Below are 16456 nucleotides of genomic sequence, written 5' to 3' on the forward strand. Positions count from 1 at the left end.
CACAAAGTCAGAGCTCTTTAACTTTATTTTTTTAAGATTTTATTTATTTATTTATTTATTTATTTATTTATTTATTTATTTATTTATTTGAAAGAGAGAGTTGGGGGGGGGCAGAGGGAGAGAGAGAATTCTAAGCAGACTCCACAATGAGCACAGAGCCCAATGTGGGGCTTGATCCCACAACCCTGAGATCACAACCTGAGCCAAAACCAAGAGTCGGATGCTTAACTGACTGAACCACACAGGCACCCCCCAGAACTCTTTAAACAATGATGCCTGAAGAGTGAAAGGAACCTTAGGTCAGAGATGACCAGAGATAGATGGTTTGAAAGGACTGAAGTGTATGACTTCTTCCTTAGTGTGGATGGAGGAAAGAATCTGGTAAGCTCTGAAGGTGCTGTCTTCCTAGCTCCCAGTGCTAAAACCATCCCTAAGGTCTGGCCTCACACACCAGCTCCTTCAGACCTCAGGCTACAACGGGTGTGTAAATGCTATAAAATTCAACACCACTATTTGGCTATTCACCATGCTCCTATGATGCTTCCAGAGCCTGATCTGGCTATAAGAACCTCATCTTGTCTTAAAGTATAGAGTAGGGAGCTGGTCAACAGAGGGGCAATCAAGATAAGCATGGTGCAGGGGGTTATGACACTTGTACTCATGACCAAGTCCTACCCCCAAATACACTGTGTGAACTTGGGCATCTTCCCTTCCCTAAACCTCACTTTCCTGTCCTGTAAAGTGAAGGGAATAAGCTAGAGCTGGGTAATATCTAAAGTCACGTCCAGTGCCAACCTTCTTTGAAATGGCATCTAGATTTCTTTTTACCCAACTGTATTAAAAATGAGTCCTAAGGTAGAGAGGTCTCTCGTACATGACAGTCAAACATATGTTAAGTCATGGGCTTTCTATTTATATCTTGCATGTTCCTGACATGAGTCTCTTCTCACCCACCCATCTTTTCTTCATCCAAAAGAAATGAACCTTGGAAAATCTCCATCCAAAGATACTATCCATATAACCAGTAGAAGCTTTTCCTGGGCTGTGGCGGCCCCATGGGGACTTGTACAAGGTGTCACATCACCTGATGCCACACCCTCACTAACTGCAGATTGTGTGGCTCCTGAGAGTTAGTGATTTTCTCACCACATGAGGAGTTCTGTTCTGCAAGGAGAACGGAACCAGGACCAATGCCGTAATGGCCATTCTGAAGAACAAGGGTTGCCAAAAATAAAACACATTTTTGTGTCATATTAAAAGGGTAAGAGAAGGTGAGGAGGAAGAATTCTCGAGTGAAACTTCTATTTGAAATAAAAAATAATGATAAAATAATGGCTTCTCTAAGCCCCTACACTGGGTTGCAAGCTAGAAAACTCCTGCCACTCTGGAAATGCAGCTCACTGCTGCCTTGGGAAGGGAGTGGAGATTGACCAGACAGATTGGCACCAGTGGAATTAGATGGTTTATATCCCAAGTCAGCCTGCTGGGGTCGGAATGTCAGGATTGCTAGAAGGGGAAATGACATCCCGGTCTACGTTCAGTCTATCTTCAAGTCACATTTAAACTTAATTGGTGGATTCCACGATTATGTTCCCCATTCCTGGTGTCTGTAGTGCTAGTTTGAATCTTAGTACCCGATTCTGGTAATAGTCATTTATTTCAAGCTACCTATTTCAGGTACAGTCCTAGATGGAACTGACTCAGGACCCAGTGTCCACTACAATTAGGGGGGCAGTCTTCCACATCCATCTAGTACTTCATGAGGCAGCAAAAACATCCCTCCTACAAACAAGTTGGACCCTAAGTTTGGGGATGAAACCCCTTAGAATTGGTAGGTGGGGAAAAAAGCAAAATAAAATATTTTCATGAAAGCTCCTCTTTTTATGGCTCGTAGTGGATACAAATGGAAAAGCTTGCACAGCTTTTCTGAGGGCACAGAGTTGAGGGTAGGAAAGGATTCAATGGTCAGTGTTTTCAGGAAGTAAGTCCCACTAGTTAAACTCACCCTAGACAAGCAGCAGGTGTGACAGTCAAGGAAACCCCCAAACTTGGCCATGGCAGTGCCAGTGCCCCAACCTGCTCACAGCAGCACTGCTGCCCCTTCCCCCCAACTAACAGATGCTGCTCAGGCCCTCCTCCTCCCAAGTAGCCCACAGTCTTGGGACTGGGTGTTTCGCAAACTAATGCTCTTCTCTCCCCTTTTCCTCCCCACCCTCAATGCCTTGTTCTGCATCCCTTTGACTCTTGTAGTGAGCATGCCCACAAGCGAGACCGAGTCTGTCAACACCGAAAACGTGGCTGGAGGTGACATCGAGGGAGAGAACTGCGGGGCCAGGCTGGCGTGAGTAGGCACGGCGAGCCCAGGGACTCGGGCTTTTCCAAGGATGCGGGCAGGGATGCTGTGTCCTGAAGTCACAAGGGGCTGGCCCATTGTGGGTGAGGCAGAGGTCAGAGGAACAGAAAACTCAGGCAGCGACTTGTGTGGGGAAAGAGGGCCCTGTGTTGAGTATGGCTCCATGGCAGGGGGAGAAGTCTTAATACTAAGGCCAGTCTCTGATTCTTCACTCCTGTGACGGTCTGACTCCATTACATCAGAGAAATACAGGACAGGGCTAGGGGGGACAGTGAGGGGAGGTTGGCAGTGGCTCCTAAGTCTGTTTCTTCCCAGCCCCTTTGCCCCCTGTCACATGAGGCACCTATGTGAGGGTCCCTGGGTCCTGCCCACCACCCTTTCCATTCTGGTAAATGTGACCTGGAAGAAGAGCAAACAGGTAAGAAAATACCCTGGGAGATAATCAACATGTTGGTCCTTCTCTGCAACTCTAGTTACCTACCTAGTGAAGGGAAACAGAGATGCCTGAAGTGCAAACTGGAGTTAATACAAAATTCACCTGTGCTTATTCACAACATGGCCAGACACCTTGTCCAAAAGTAGCTCCAGCCTAGATGCCCACAGCTTCCCTTCCCCTAGGGCAGACCCCAGGCCCCAGGCTTCGGGGAGCCGACTGGCCCAAGATTGCGCCAGGTGCGCAGAAGAACAATTCACTCATGAACTATCACAATCACCCATCTTTGATCTTAAAAATGGAAACCAGTAGTCCCTGGGAAATGTTCCCCCACAAAAAAAAAAAAAAGTGAAGGGAAAAAACAGTTTAACTGCTAAAAATAAGCAAACTGTTGATTCTATTACCAGCATCTCAGCAGAGTCCAAAGATTAAAGTCCTATTCTGTCAGGGAGTCACACTGACCTTGGGCATGAGGCCTCCTGGAGCATTCAGGGTCTGCTCTTGGAAGTGGAGCCTGCTTTTCCTGTTGGCTTGTTGGTGTAAGAATTGTAAGCTCACCCCGGTCACTAAAAAGCACCGCATACAGAAGGCTCTGAGTAGGACCAGTCCCAAATGAAATGAATTTCTAAATTGCTCCATCAGTGGAACAGCATCTTATTTCACCCTTCATCCCTGAAATGACTCAATAGGCTGAGCAAACCCCAACCTCTTTAAAAAGATTCTCTGTAGGTGAGTCTGAACACAAGCCATGCCAACCTTGAGAATGGTCTCCAAGAAAGGAGAAGGGAAAACAAGGCTTAGGAACAGACTGGCTCTTGCAATTTCTATTTTCAGGCTACACAGGGCTTTCAGCATCACTCACTCTGACAGTGGCACCAGGGAGTCTGCACTGCAGATTTCTCGGCATCATTGGGAAGCAATTATTGTCAAAATGTTGTTAAAATACGGGGCTAATTACATTTTTAAGCAGCAGTCCAAGCCTTTCCCTCTTCTCCTGCCATACAAAGCAAGCACTCAAGTTTTTGCAAATGGGCCCCAGCGAACCTTCTAAGTCTGTCAGGCCTTTCTGTGGTCTTAACACCAAGGAGGGTTGTAGAGAAGATGGTGGAGGACCCTGCAACTCAGGCTTTGGGGCATAGCTCAAGTTGCAAACCAGGAGAGACCAGAGAAGTTCCTAGCCCTAGGAAGTCACTTGCAGGTACATTTCAGGAGAGCATGGAGCTCTATTGGAAGGAGAACATGATTATCCTCCAGAGAGGGAAGCTGGCACCTCTAGTGTATCTGTCATTTCCTTGAGGACACATTCTGCAGGCTGGAGGAGCTCTGTAGAAATGGTCCCTGTTATCCTTATGAATATCCACATTTATGCTTCTACTCTGTGCATATAAAATACCTGGACAGAGTGCCAGGATTATAATATATACTTAATAAATTATGGTCTTTCCCCATCTCTCTACCCAGCCCCACCCCACTCAGACAACCATGGAATAAGACTGCCAACATTCCTGGTGGGAGAAACAGTGTGAGAACAGGCTGGGGGCTGAAACCGAGTGTGATGGGGAGGAGACAGTGAGGGGCTGGCATTTTTAGAGCTAAGAATTAAAAGGCTTGTGTAGTCAGATGAGGTCAGGATGAAAATTTATATGTAGTGAGAAGGGCTGATGAAGATGGTCCCTGAGGGGGTGGGAGCAGAGAGAAAAAGGAACTGCAATATGATATTTTGTTGGGGAGAGGGAGGTGATGAAGAAGAAGGAACCATCAAAGTTTGAAGACAGAAAACAGTAAGGATGCTGAAGTAAAATTTGAAACAAGGGTCCAACTGAGGGACCTGTAGGTACCATGCAGGCAACAGGATATGGAGGTCCAAGGCTCAGCTCTGAACAAGAATGGAGCCACACACTTGAGGTTATCAGTATAAAAACGATTAATGAGGCTATAGGATGAGGGTTGGCCAAGGGCTGAATCTTGGGAACCTGACAGACAGAAGAATAAGAATAAGTAAGTGAAACAGATGAAGAGGTTTTAAGACAACAGACAGCAGCACTTGCAGGAAGGCCAAGGGAGAGAGTTTCAGGAGAGCACTGTTGATTGTACATTCATTCAGCAGTGTGCCCAGCTTGGTGCACAGTGGATGGTGATGCATAGCAGGAGAAAAAAATTGATACCATTTCACTGGAGTTTATAATCTGGTGTGGAAGTGATATTAAGCAAGTAAATTAGTCATGGAAATAGGGATAAGTGTTAAGAAGGAAAAGTAGCTAAGTAGTAGGGTTAATAACAGGTTAGACTGGCAAGTTAGGAAACACTTTTTTGAGGAATAAAATATAAGCTGAGAACTGAAGAGTGAACATACATTATTATTGAGGTGAAGAGTAAGGAAGAATGTTCCAGTCAAAGGCAACAGTGTGTTTCAAGGCCCTTGGATGGAAGGACTGGGAGGCCAGGGCGGATTGGTGGGGGAGTGGGGAAGGGGAGGCTGGAGGAAGGGCATGGCCTGGTAGGCCCCTAATGATCTTTGTCTTTATCACAAGACTGTGAGAAGTCACAAGAACATGGAACTGGCAAGGGAGGTTGACTGGGTTAGTTTTGCATTCTCGAAGGATCACTTGGATGTCAGGGAAAGAATGGGTAGAAGTGAGGCCGCTAGGGAACACAGTGAAACACAGGGCAGCAGCCTCGATAGCAGTTAGTGAGGTGTGAGATGATGCTGGCTCAGGCTAGAGTCACACATGGAGATGAAGAAAGTGGTCGTGGGTTCTGGAGCCACACTCTACAGGACTTGTTTGCGGGAGCTGGAGTCTTAGTGAAGGAGAAGGGTGGGAAGGAGCCAGCTTAGGGCACTCGCTCCAGAAGTGAGGCCATGGAAGGGAGAGAAGAAAATAAGATGGTAGAAAGGGAGGCAGCAATGGCCAAGTGAGAACTCGTTTTTCACCATAGTAAAACACTGGGGCAGTCTTTGCGGCAAAGAAGCGACCAATGAAAATGGAGGGTCTACAGATGCTGGGATGGAAATGAGTGATTATAGCAAGACATTGCCTAAAAAGAGGAGAAGGTTGACTTCAGAGACACAGTTGGAGATGCTAGATTTACACAGGAAGAAGAAGTTCCTTACCTCTGGGACTAATTGGAAGATAGAAAAAGAGACCTGGCATCAGGAGTCCTGGACCAGGTCCCAGTCAGCCACCAAAAAGCCATTGTTGCTTTGACCTCAACCAAAGCACTTCCCATCTGAGTCTTGGTCTTGCCCTCTGGGACACGAAGGAGTTGGCTTGATTGTTGGCTCGGGGACTACTAGCAGAGGCCCAGAACTCCTGGGAGCCACTTTCAACTCTTGTTCATTTGGGCTTCCATGTAAGATGTCCTATGAATAAAACATTCTACAACCCGATAAATTGCAAACCATAGTTCCAGGTGACATCTAAGGATCCCATCCAAGCTCTCAAACTCTATAGTTCTATAAAGAATGTAGAATCAGAAATAGGCTCTGATACAGAAAGTCAATGATAGGAGTCAAACCAAATTATCTGTCATCTAGTCACAGAAAGTGGGGGTTAGGTGTCCTAGGAACCTGAAGAACAGTACAGAAGATTCAAGCTAGTGAGTCACCAAGAGGTCACTAAAAGATCACCAAGGAGTGCTGAAGCCACAGTGGAGCCTGACATTGTAAATGTGAAGGCAGCCTTGCAAAACGATTCGACAGATTTTTTTGGCAGCCTGCATGGCCCAGAAGCACTAAAAACAGCCGTGTGAACCAGGGCAGCAGTGTAGCGAGGCCGGCAAAGTACAAGTCCCAGGCCGTGCGTTGAGGGCAACATTGATGTGACGCTAGTGCCAAGCTGGGACCTGGAAGTTAAGCCTGGCATTAGCCTGGGAGCCCTGGAGGGGGTGAATGATAGGGAAGACCCAGTGAGGGCAAAGACTGGGTTCCGAGCAAGAGCAGGAGGAGGAATAGAGAAGGAGAATCTGGCCAGAATGTGGAGCTACCGAGTTCAGCATCCAGTTGTTGAAGCAGTGCTCTGTGATGACAAGGTCCATTACCCTTCTAGGAATAACAGCTGTGGACAGTGTTGAAGTTGTGGCGTCAAGGAATTTGAGTCAGATGTGTGTCAGCCTGGATGGTGACTGCAATGCCATCTGACTTACGTTAAAGGCAAATTGAGACAATTCAGGGAGATACTATTTCATACCGCAGGTAGTAAACATACTGTGTTCATTACTCTAAGAAGGTGAGAAAGGCTGAAATATAAATAGGCCCCCAAGAAGTAAGTGGTTAAGCAAAAGGAAAGGAGTTTGGGGCTCGTCTCTAATTTTGAACCTTAATATCAACAACAAAAATCATGGTTCCCTAGAAGGTTTGTCTTGGAGGCCTGGGCAGAGAAAGTATCTTGGGTTGAAGCGACTTCAGGTCCAACCCAGTAGAATTGCTCTGATGGTCTTGAGTGTCAGTTACTTTGTCCACCTCCTAGCTCTTCTTCAGGAAATCATTTAAAACATGAGGTGGGAATTGTACCTCACTAGGACAATAATGATAGAAAAAGCCAAGAAGACTTCTGAGCAAGTTGTGCATCCCCCATTGGGATTTGGAGAAACTAGAGCCTCTACTGTGCTGAGGAATCTGAAGTGGTTTAAAAACCAGTAGGAGGAAGCATCAGCCAACCCAGGGTGTGGAGTGGGGGCCATGACACCAGGCTGCCATAGACTCCCCAGTTTGCTTACTCACAGAGTGAGACAGACCAGCTTTCCAAACCTTGAGCCAATACTTACTTCCCAAGAGGTGAGGCTGCTGAGCAACTGGGTCCTCTGTTTTCATGAAATGGGATTCTACAGTTGACTCCCTGCTATATAAGGCAGTATGGAGGCTTTACAGAGTTCTAACCTCAGCTCTCTAAGAGTTAGGGTTTTCCTTTGTCTCTAGACACTTGCCACTTGAGCAATACCCTCCTCTCTCTTAAGTAGGGGCTCTTAAGTAATGTGGTACTTAAAAGGGGATGAACTGACCCAGTGAGCCTAAAATTATGCTTACAATCCCCTGAGATTAGCAACAACAACAAAAAATCAGTCTTCAAGTGTGGTGTCAAGGGTTATACATCAGGACTTGTAACTAAGTGGAAAAGAAAGTCTGCTCCATTTCCTCCTCTTCAGAATGTGCCAAAATGCCAAGGAAGGGCCCATAGCTCATGACCATGCTGGAACTAGGACTAGGATGTCATTTCAAAAAGTCACCTCAGCTCTGATCCCCGTCTGTGCCCACGTCCCAGAGTCATTTCCCTGGAAGATATGATTTTGGGTTTTAAGAACCCACTTTTGCTTATGACCCCCTTGGACTGAGAGAGACTTAAAGGAAAGAGCACATGGTCTGCATTGAAGGACACCCCTGAGAGGATCACTGAGACATTTCTAAGAGAAGGCCTGGGGCCAGGCCAGGCTGTGTAGACAGAGTCATGAGACTAAAGGCCACGGTCATCCACTTTGGCTTATGCCTAACAGCAGAGAGGCAACTGTCCAAAAGTAAGCCTAGTGAAGACCCTGAAGGTCCCCAAGCTCAGCATGGCCCTGCTGGGGAAGAGAAGACCTCAATTCTCCATCACCCAATTAGCAGCTGGAAAACATTTGTTTCCCCCATTAAACTGTGGCTCTAAATAAAAATGCTGCCCTTGGCTCCTGGTCCCCCTCCCACACACTTTGTTAACATGTGATTAAACACTCCAGCCCTAGCAAGCAGCCTTGGGGGTGGGAAAAGGTTATTAGCTAACGGTTCAGAGCAGTAAAGGCACTTGGCTAGGATTCTCAGTGCCCCAGAGATATAATTATCTCATGCACGATGGCTTTGCCACCTGTCACATCTTCTGGTTTAATTTTTTTTTAATAAAAAATAACGAGAGAGGTTGTTTTCTTGCTATGTGACAGAGCTCACTTTGTGCTGAGCTGGGACAACACAGGCTTGCAGCGGTCGCCTCCTGAACTCCTTGCTTCTGTTTTCTGTCTGCATCTGTCTTTGTCTCCCTACCAGTGTTCTATCACTTTCTTCGTCTCTAACCTGCGTTCTGCATCCATCCATCTACGTGTCCATCTGAGCATGGTTGCTCCACCTGCAATCCTCTGGTTCACTTCCTGAACACCAAAGCCTTTTCTGACACATTGCCTTCACCTGTTTTGTCTCAAGGGCTTACATTCCTTCCACCCTCCCTTCCTCCCTCCCTCTCTCTCTCTCTCTCTCTCTCCCTTTCTCCCGTTCTCTCGCTCCCTCCTCCCTCCCTCTCCTCTCTCTCTCTCTCTCTCCTCCCTTCCGGCTCCCAGCCTTTCTCCTCCTAGTTTTCCCTGCACTCTCCAACATGAACTCAGTAGCCTCAGGGCCTCCCTGAAGGGTCCACCTTTCTGTGGGCCTCCTTCCCCATACCACAACCCTTCGAGTCACACCTGCCCTGTGTTTTGCCCAGAAATCCCCCATGTCTTCAAGGCTTCATGTGACTGTCAGCATCCTGGGTTTCTGTCAGGACCGATGGCTGTTCCTTTAGGCCCAGTTGCAGCCCTCAGGCCAGGACTATAGTGGCTTCTCAGTTCCCAGCTGGCTTGTTTTGCTTATCTTCCCTTCATACCCCAGCATTGGCCAAGCTCCTGTTGGGACAGCAGTGGGGTCTGCAATGACATGTTCCTGCCTGTGGTTTCCAGCTGGTGAGACCTTCACATCTGCAGAGAGGCCTTCCTTCCCTGCATGGCTCTCATCAAGGTGCCGCATTCCCAACACATGGCCTAACCTGACTTGGCTGGACCTGCTGGGCAGATGCTGTGTGCCACACAGCACCTGCCCTCTCCAGGGACTATTAGTTCCACTTAGAAAATACTAGATTTGTAGATATGTCAGCTGGGCCAGCCCTCAGTTTCCACAGTCATATACATAAACACACCAAGAGATGCTGACAAGTAGGGTTCTCTCTCTCTCCGGAGTCATTCTGCTTCACTCCTCACATCCATCCAGCACCCATTTCTAGTCACCCAGGGCCATCAAACTTCTCTGGGACTGCTGAACATCTTTTAAATGGAAGAATATGCATATGTGTCCCTTGGTAACATCTGCTTTTTCTCTTTCAGCCACCGGATTTCCAAATCAAAGTTCAGGTGAGTGAAACGCATGCTCTTCTTTCCTACCGCACACCAGCTCTGTCCCCGGTTACACTTTTGGGTAGCCCAAGGTAATACCTACCAGGTGGGGGGGGTACAGTGAGGGTGTTTTTCTAAGGGGTAAATGCCTCTCTTTTGTATGGCTATCAAGAAAAGACTTTTAGATCAGATCCCGCATATAATTCAGGGGTTGATATTTGTTGAATTTTCTTTGCCAGTCTTTTTTGGCAAGTACCATCCCTAGGAGGTTGGGAGACCTAATGTGTTTCCCTTTTTTATAAGATGAAGTTCAGTTAAAATAAATATAATGTGGACACTTGCTACTATTCTTGCCTACTTCATCTTTATGGAACACAGTAAGAAATGAACTTTAAAGATTATGGAAAACACATAGGATCACGACACTGCTCTGCTTCAGAACCTTCCACAGGACCCCTGGTCTTCAGTCCCATGTCTACCTTTCCAGCCTCACCTCCTGCACTCTCCTGCACACACTCTTTGTTCCAACCACATGGAACTTCTTGCAGTCACCAGAATGTTCCCTGTCCTCTCAGACATCAAGGCCTTTCCATGCAGCCTTTCTTCTCCCTGAATCACTGTGTCCACAAGTCTTCATCTGGAGAATTCAGGTTTTTGTTAAGAACCTCAGATGTTACTGCATCTACATCTTCTGCAAACTCTTCCAGGGAAGTTACTCACCTTCCTCCACTCCCATTCATACCTCTGTCACAGCACTTAGCATACTACATTCCAATTATTGGCTCACAGGCCTGTCTCCTTCAGTAGGCTCTGCATGCCTCAGACATATTCTTTCTAGAGAACCTAGCTAAGTGCCTGCCCAGGGGTAGGCTGTCCATACATGTATGTTGAATGGATGAATGAATGGATTTGTGGAGTGGAGATGCGAATTTTCCCCCACAAAGCTTGTACATGCCAAAAATATTGGTTGTTTATGTTTTGTAATTGATCTAATCTTGCTTCCCTAGCCTCACCCACTGTGTAGCAAGAGCATAAATAACACTGAATTTTAGTCCAGCTGGGTAAATGGAACCCAATGCTATGCTTTAAATAGTCCCCGAAGGTAAAATGTTCAGTCTCTCATATTTCCACTTCCCCAGCTTTTCTCCAGGATGGAGTCTGGATGCATGGGGGCAGGGAACTTCAAGATCCTGGGAAGTAAACAGGGCTTGGTGAAGGCTGCTCCTGGAATCCCTCTGAGTCCTCTGCCTATCTCCACTGTTTGATGGCTGGTCTGGGCTTCTCTCTGAACTTTCAGGTCCTTACTGGGGTGCAGCAGCCCATCTGGTTTGGACATCCACTCGCTGGAGTCCATGCCCCCCCATATTTACATTTGATCTTGAAATCTCCACCTCTGCTTTCTGACCCCCAAGCTCTGTCATTCACTGACTTCAGTACCTCCATACCTCATCTGAGTGTGTGGACACTTCCAGGTCCTTCACACTCCATGAACAAGCTCTGGGGACCCCAGGCTCACCTACCTCTCTGCCACCTGCTGCTGTCTGCACCAGCCTGAATAGAGCTCTGAGCCAAAGGCTGACATTCTCCCAGGGGTCTGCAGATACCCCCCCCCATACTATACCCAGTGGAGGCTATCCACTAGCTTCAGCATACCTGGGCCTCCCAATGACTATCTGGGTGTTTCTAAAGCAACCCTCTGCAATCTCTTGAGACTTAGCACCCAGGACTGAGAATTAAGTGAGGACTCTGGTATCTGACTTTCACCTCTATTTCTGATATCTTCTTTCTCCCATAATTCACTGGAATTGGAAAATGTAGACCTTTCTCCCATTCCTCTTTCTCTCAAGCCAAGACCTCCTTTACATTAAAAAATCTAGGGTCAAGTCTACCAGGCCTAGCCCTTATTACATGAAAGAGAGTTACAGAAATACAAAAAATCCTTTCTCTCTTGATAGTGTTTGGATTTTACTGCTTTATCTCTGGTGTCTGGGGAAGTGGCTAATACATAATGGGGACTGAATTAATATTTGCTGAATGAATGAATGAATGAATGAATGAATGAATGAATGAATAAGTGGTCTTGCCTCAGTAAGACAATAGGCTTACACAGACTCAAATAAAATGTCTGATTTGACAGCCAAAGCTGAGAAAGCACTTTGTGTTCCTGGCAGTTTTAAATCCCCCACACAGTAAGAGTAAAGGGATATAAAAATCCATTTGAAAATATTTCCAAAATATCATTCTCATTGCATATAAATGAATGAATCATAAAAGAACAAATGAATGAGTGAACAAATGAATGAACATAATCTGAAGGATTGGAAGAGAAATGACATCTTTGTATGCACTCTGTCTCGTAAAAGATTGCCCAGGAGATTCTGGGAACATTTTTCTATCCAGTGACCTATGGTACAACCCATACTTGTAACAAAGGAGAGGAACAGTGCCCCCCCTAAACCTTTGGACTCTTTGCTAAGCTTTGAGACTCAGCTCAACCTGCTGTCTACCTAACCTCCTGTATTCCAGCCATAGGATCTCTGAGAAGGGTTTCTCCCTCTGCTGCTACTATTCAAGATACAACAGAAATACAGAGAGAAAACTGTATTCCCAAAACGTACAGAGAGAAAACTGTATTCCCAAAATGTGTACTACCAGTAGTTTGGCACTATCATTCTACCGATTTTCAGATGAAGATACTGAGGCTGAGAGAGGCCAAGGGTCACATGTTCACATCTGGCCGAGTCAGAACCCATACCTGTATTACTAACCACCATGCTAGCCTAGTGAAACGTTCTGTCCAGGAATACTAATACTAGAGCATGGGCCCATAGCTCTACAGCAGTGCTTTTGAATAGAAATATAATATGAGCCACATTAAGACTTTTTAAGTTTTTCTAGTAGCCACATTAAAAAGTAAAGAGAAATAGGTGAAATTAATCTTAATATAATTCATTTAACCCAGTGTATCTAAAACATTATCATTGCAACATGTAATTAATATAAGAATTACTAATGAGAGGGGCGCCTGGGTGGCTCAGTCGTTAAGCGTCTGCCTTCAGCTCAGGTCATGATCCCAGCGTCCTGGGATCGAGCCCCGCATCGGGCTCTCTGCTCAGCGGGAAGCCTGCTTCTCCCTCTCACACTCCCCCTGCTTGTGTTCCCTCTTTCGCTGTGTTTCTCTCTGTCAAATAAATAAAAAAAAAATCTTAAAAAAAAAAAGAATTACTAATGAGACATTTTACATTCATTTTTTTTTGTACTAAGTCTTTGAAATCCAGTGTATTTTACCCTTACTATGTGTCTCAGTTTGGACTGGCCAATTTCAAGTGCTCAAGAGCCACAGGTGGCTAGTAGTTACTGCACCAGACCATGTGGCCCTAAAAGGTCTGAGCAGATAGCAAACGGGGGCCCTCTAGTCTAGATGCTACAGCCCACTGATGGTGTGTATTTAAGGAATATCAAAGGCTGGCAATGGATTGAAAATGCCATAAAAAAAAGTAGGGGCCCCTGGGTGGCTCAATCGTCAAGCGTCTGCCTTCAGCTCAGGTCATGATCCCAGGGTCCTGGGATCGAGCCCCACATCCGGCTCCCTGCTCAATGGGAGGCCTGCTTCTCCCTCTCCCACTCCCCCTGCTTGTGTTCCCTCTCTCGCTGTGTCTCTCTCTGTCAAATAAATAAATAAAATCTTTAAAAAAATTATCAAAGTAGACCCAGAGCCATTTCTGTCTGGTGCAAAGGTTTCCACTACAGATGTGAGAAGAATGTCTCCTCATACTTCCTGCCTGTTTGGTTGTGGCAGGCATGACTGAAAAGTGTAGTATAAGAGGGAAAATGGAGAGAGAAATTTTGCAACTCAGAAATAACCAAATAACCTTGTAAGCAGAGAAGAGACTGCTGTACTCTAAAAATGATTCTAAAATTTGAGTTTAAAAAAAAATTAAAGTATCCTGATCATTTTCTCAGTTTAACAATGACAAATAAGACAATTTGAGTTTCTAACCAGCCTATTACATTTGCAATACTCAATGATGCAAAATCACAGTTTACTTAAAAGAAATACTAGAAGAGAGACTTTAGGGGAAATTCAGCAAATTAATTGACTTATAATATTAGGCCAATATTAGGGTATTCCTTTGGTAAGCCAAGTCTCCACTTGGAGGAATTAGTCACAATAAGGAATTTTGCAACATTTGGGGCTAACTGTTCAGAATAGGATTTAAACAGTTAAGGAACAAATGATGTAGAAAGTTTTGTGCAACTTGCAGGAATTAATCAGATAATCTGTCAAAGTTTCCAGATCTTAACTTTATGGAGTTCTGAAGTGAATCCCATGGGGTTCTAAAATTTGGGAGGACTGTCTTGCCCCATCTTCAGTGGAATGAGCAGCTGGGACAAGGCAAATATCCAAATTTGTCTACTCTCTGATAGTCCATTCTAAGTTACTTAGGTATAGTATAAAATAATTAAATTTAATCATTTCCTGTGTTGCTCATTCTCAGTTAAAGAAAAGATAGGAACTTATTCTGGCCACTAGAAAGAGCCTGAAGTGTCCACCATTTTGATGTTGTCTCCTCTTCTAGATGCCTATCCAAAATTATGTGCCAAGCAAACTTTTTCAGTAGCACTGCCCCTCACTCACCCCCACCTTCATCCCTGGGTCACAAGAGCTCCAGGGCTCTCAAGCCTTGTCTTCAGCAAGAAGTTAGTAAATCTGCAGAATTGTCTCTGCTGTTCTACCAAGCTGTCAGTCAAGTGTCCCTACCATGTAAGATGGACTGCACTAAGTGCTGTGGATCTATAGCGAAGTACAAGACACAGTCCCTTTCCCTCGAGGGTCTTATGATCTCACTGGAGAGGCAAGAACCATACGGTAAAAGATGACCAACAATATGGGGAAATGGGAAGCCATTTCCTCTGTTCCCATTTCCTCTGAGTAACCTCTGCTGGCTCCTCCACCATGGGCTCGGAGGCCCTTTGGTGCGCTCCTGCGGCACTTCTGCGAAGCCTGCCATAGTGCTAAGCACACTCTTTGATTGCTTGCTTAAGTGTCTTTATTGCCCACATGAGTTTTATGCAGAAAAAGACTATCACGTTAACTGATGAATATCTAGTACCTATCCCAGGATAGGTATTTAATAAATATTTCTTTAATGTATACCTAAAATGAATAATGCAAACCTAAGTGTGACAGGAATTCTGAGCCTGGGGAGACTAGAAAAGTTCCCCATGGAGAAGCTGGGACTTGAGATGAGCCCTCAAGAATGGGCAGGACATGGGCACCTAGGTGGCTCAGTCGTTAAGTGTCTGCCTTCGGCTCCAGTCATGATCCCAGGGTCCTGGGATGGAGGCCCGCATCGGGCTCCCTGCTCAGCAGGAAGCCTGCTTCTCCCTCTCCCACTCCCCCTGCTTGTGTTCCCTCTCGCTGTGTCTCTCTCTGTCAAATAAATAAATAAAATCTTAAAAAAAAAAAAAAGAGTGGGCAGGACATAGAAAGGGGAGGTCCTGACAGTTTGGGGACAGTCCACGTAGGTGGAAAGGCAAGAGCAAAGCCCAGACTTAAGAAGAGGTAAGGTGGATCCCAGGGTAAATTGAGCAGAAATTTCCCATGGGACTGCAACAATATAGAATTTTGAAGAAGTAGATTAGGCACATTTCATATCCGCCCTTCTGTCCTATGTCTACATATGGGAACTTCTATTTCTAGAGTAAATGACTTTTCTAGTTAGTATGAAGGGAACATGAATAGCAGGCAAATTTCTCCTCCCTATTTTATCATTTAATTTCTATATCCTCCATGCATATGTAAACACACAAATACATTTACACATTCTAATAAATCATTACATTTATTATACCGTAGGAAGCGTTGCCAGGAAACCAGTTGTCAAGCAAAGCTATATTTTGAAGAGTGGGAGGTGTATAATTATCTTTAAATACTTTCTCTGGATAGTAATTACCCCCACCCCCACCCCAGCCCAAATCCATGTGACTCCCCTGAATGGCTGTGCACAGGAACAGCACATTTGACAGCTACGACCCTGCCTCTGACAGCCACTCCTTCAGGGGGTCAGGCAGTCCTAGACCCATGGGACAGGCCTGACCATGTGGCACCCCACATCCCAAACTTGGGAAAAGAGGAGCTGAATCAAGTTCTCAGTATTAAACTGACTCTGAGTCCATTTCTACATACTGTAAAGGAACGCAAACTTCATTCCTTTGGACTCTGAGTAACAATTATCCGTGATTTCTCTAACAAAAGATTGTATCTATTTAAAACACCCTTTGAAACTACAATGTAAGCTATTTAAGGTCAGATATGAGTTTGTCCTGAAAATTCATTTTTCAGGAAAAAAATAGTCATACCAAATTTCTCTATAGTATTAATAACCACAATGACAGGAAAGAAGCAGCGTCCTGCCCTGTTGAGATAAGACTCCTCAGTACCAAGAGCTGGCAAACTGCAGAGGAGCCTGAGGACCAACTAAGACCCCTTATCCCATCCTTTGTCCCTCTCTTCACCCTCCTCCATCCTCACTCTTACCCAAGGTGGGGTATGTTGGGGAAGGTAAGCT

General features: G+C 45.5%; 1 protein-coding gene across 3 annotated transcripts in view; it reads left to right on the top strand.

Annotated features, from left to right (window-relative positions):
- Window positions 1-16456, top strand: part of CACNA1C (calcium voltage-gated channel subunit alpha1 C) — a 645253-nt gene that overhangs the window by 486178 nt on the left and 142619 nt on the right. For all 3 annotated transcript variants that reach the window (XM_035028541.1, XM_035028540.1, XM_035028539.1), the window contains 2 exons: window positions 2251-2341; window positions 9876-9902. In XM_035028541.1, the coding sequence (XP_034884432.1) occupies window positions 2251-2341; window positions 9876-9902 (118 nt within the window). The remainder of the gene's footprint in view (window positions 1-2250; window positions 2342-9875; window positions 9903-16456) is intronic.

Source organism: Mirounga leonina, unplaced genomic scaffold, assembly GCF_011800145.1.
Source record: "Mirounga leonina isolate KUSES-001 unplaced genomic scaffold, KU_Mleo_1.0 Mir_201, whole genome shotgun sequence".
Taxonomy (NCBI): domain Eukaryota; kingdom Metazoa; phylum Chordata; class Mammalia; order Carnivora; family Phocidae; genus Mirounga; species Mirounga leonina.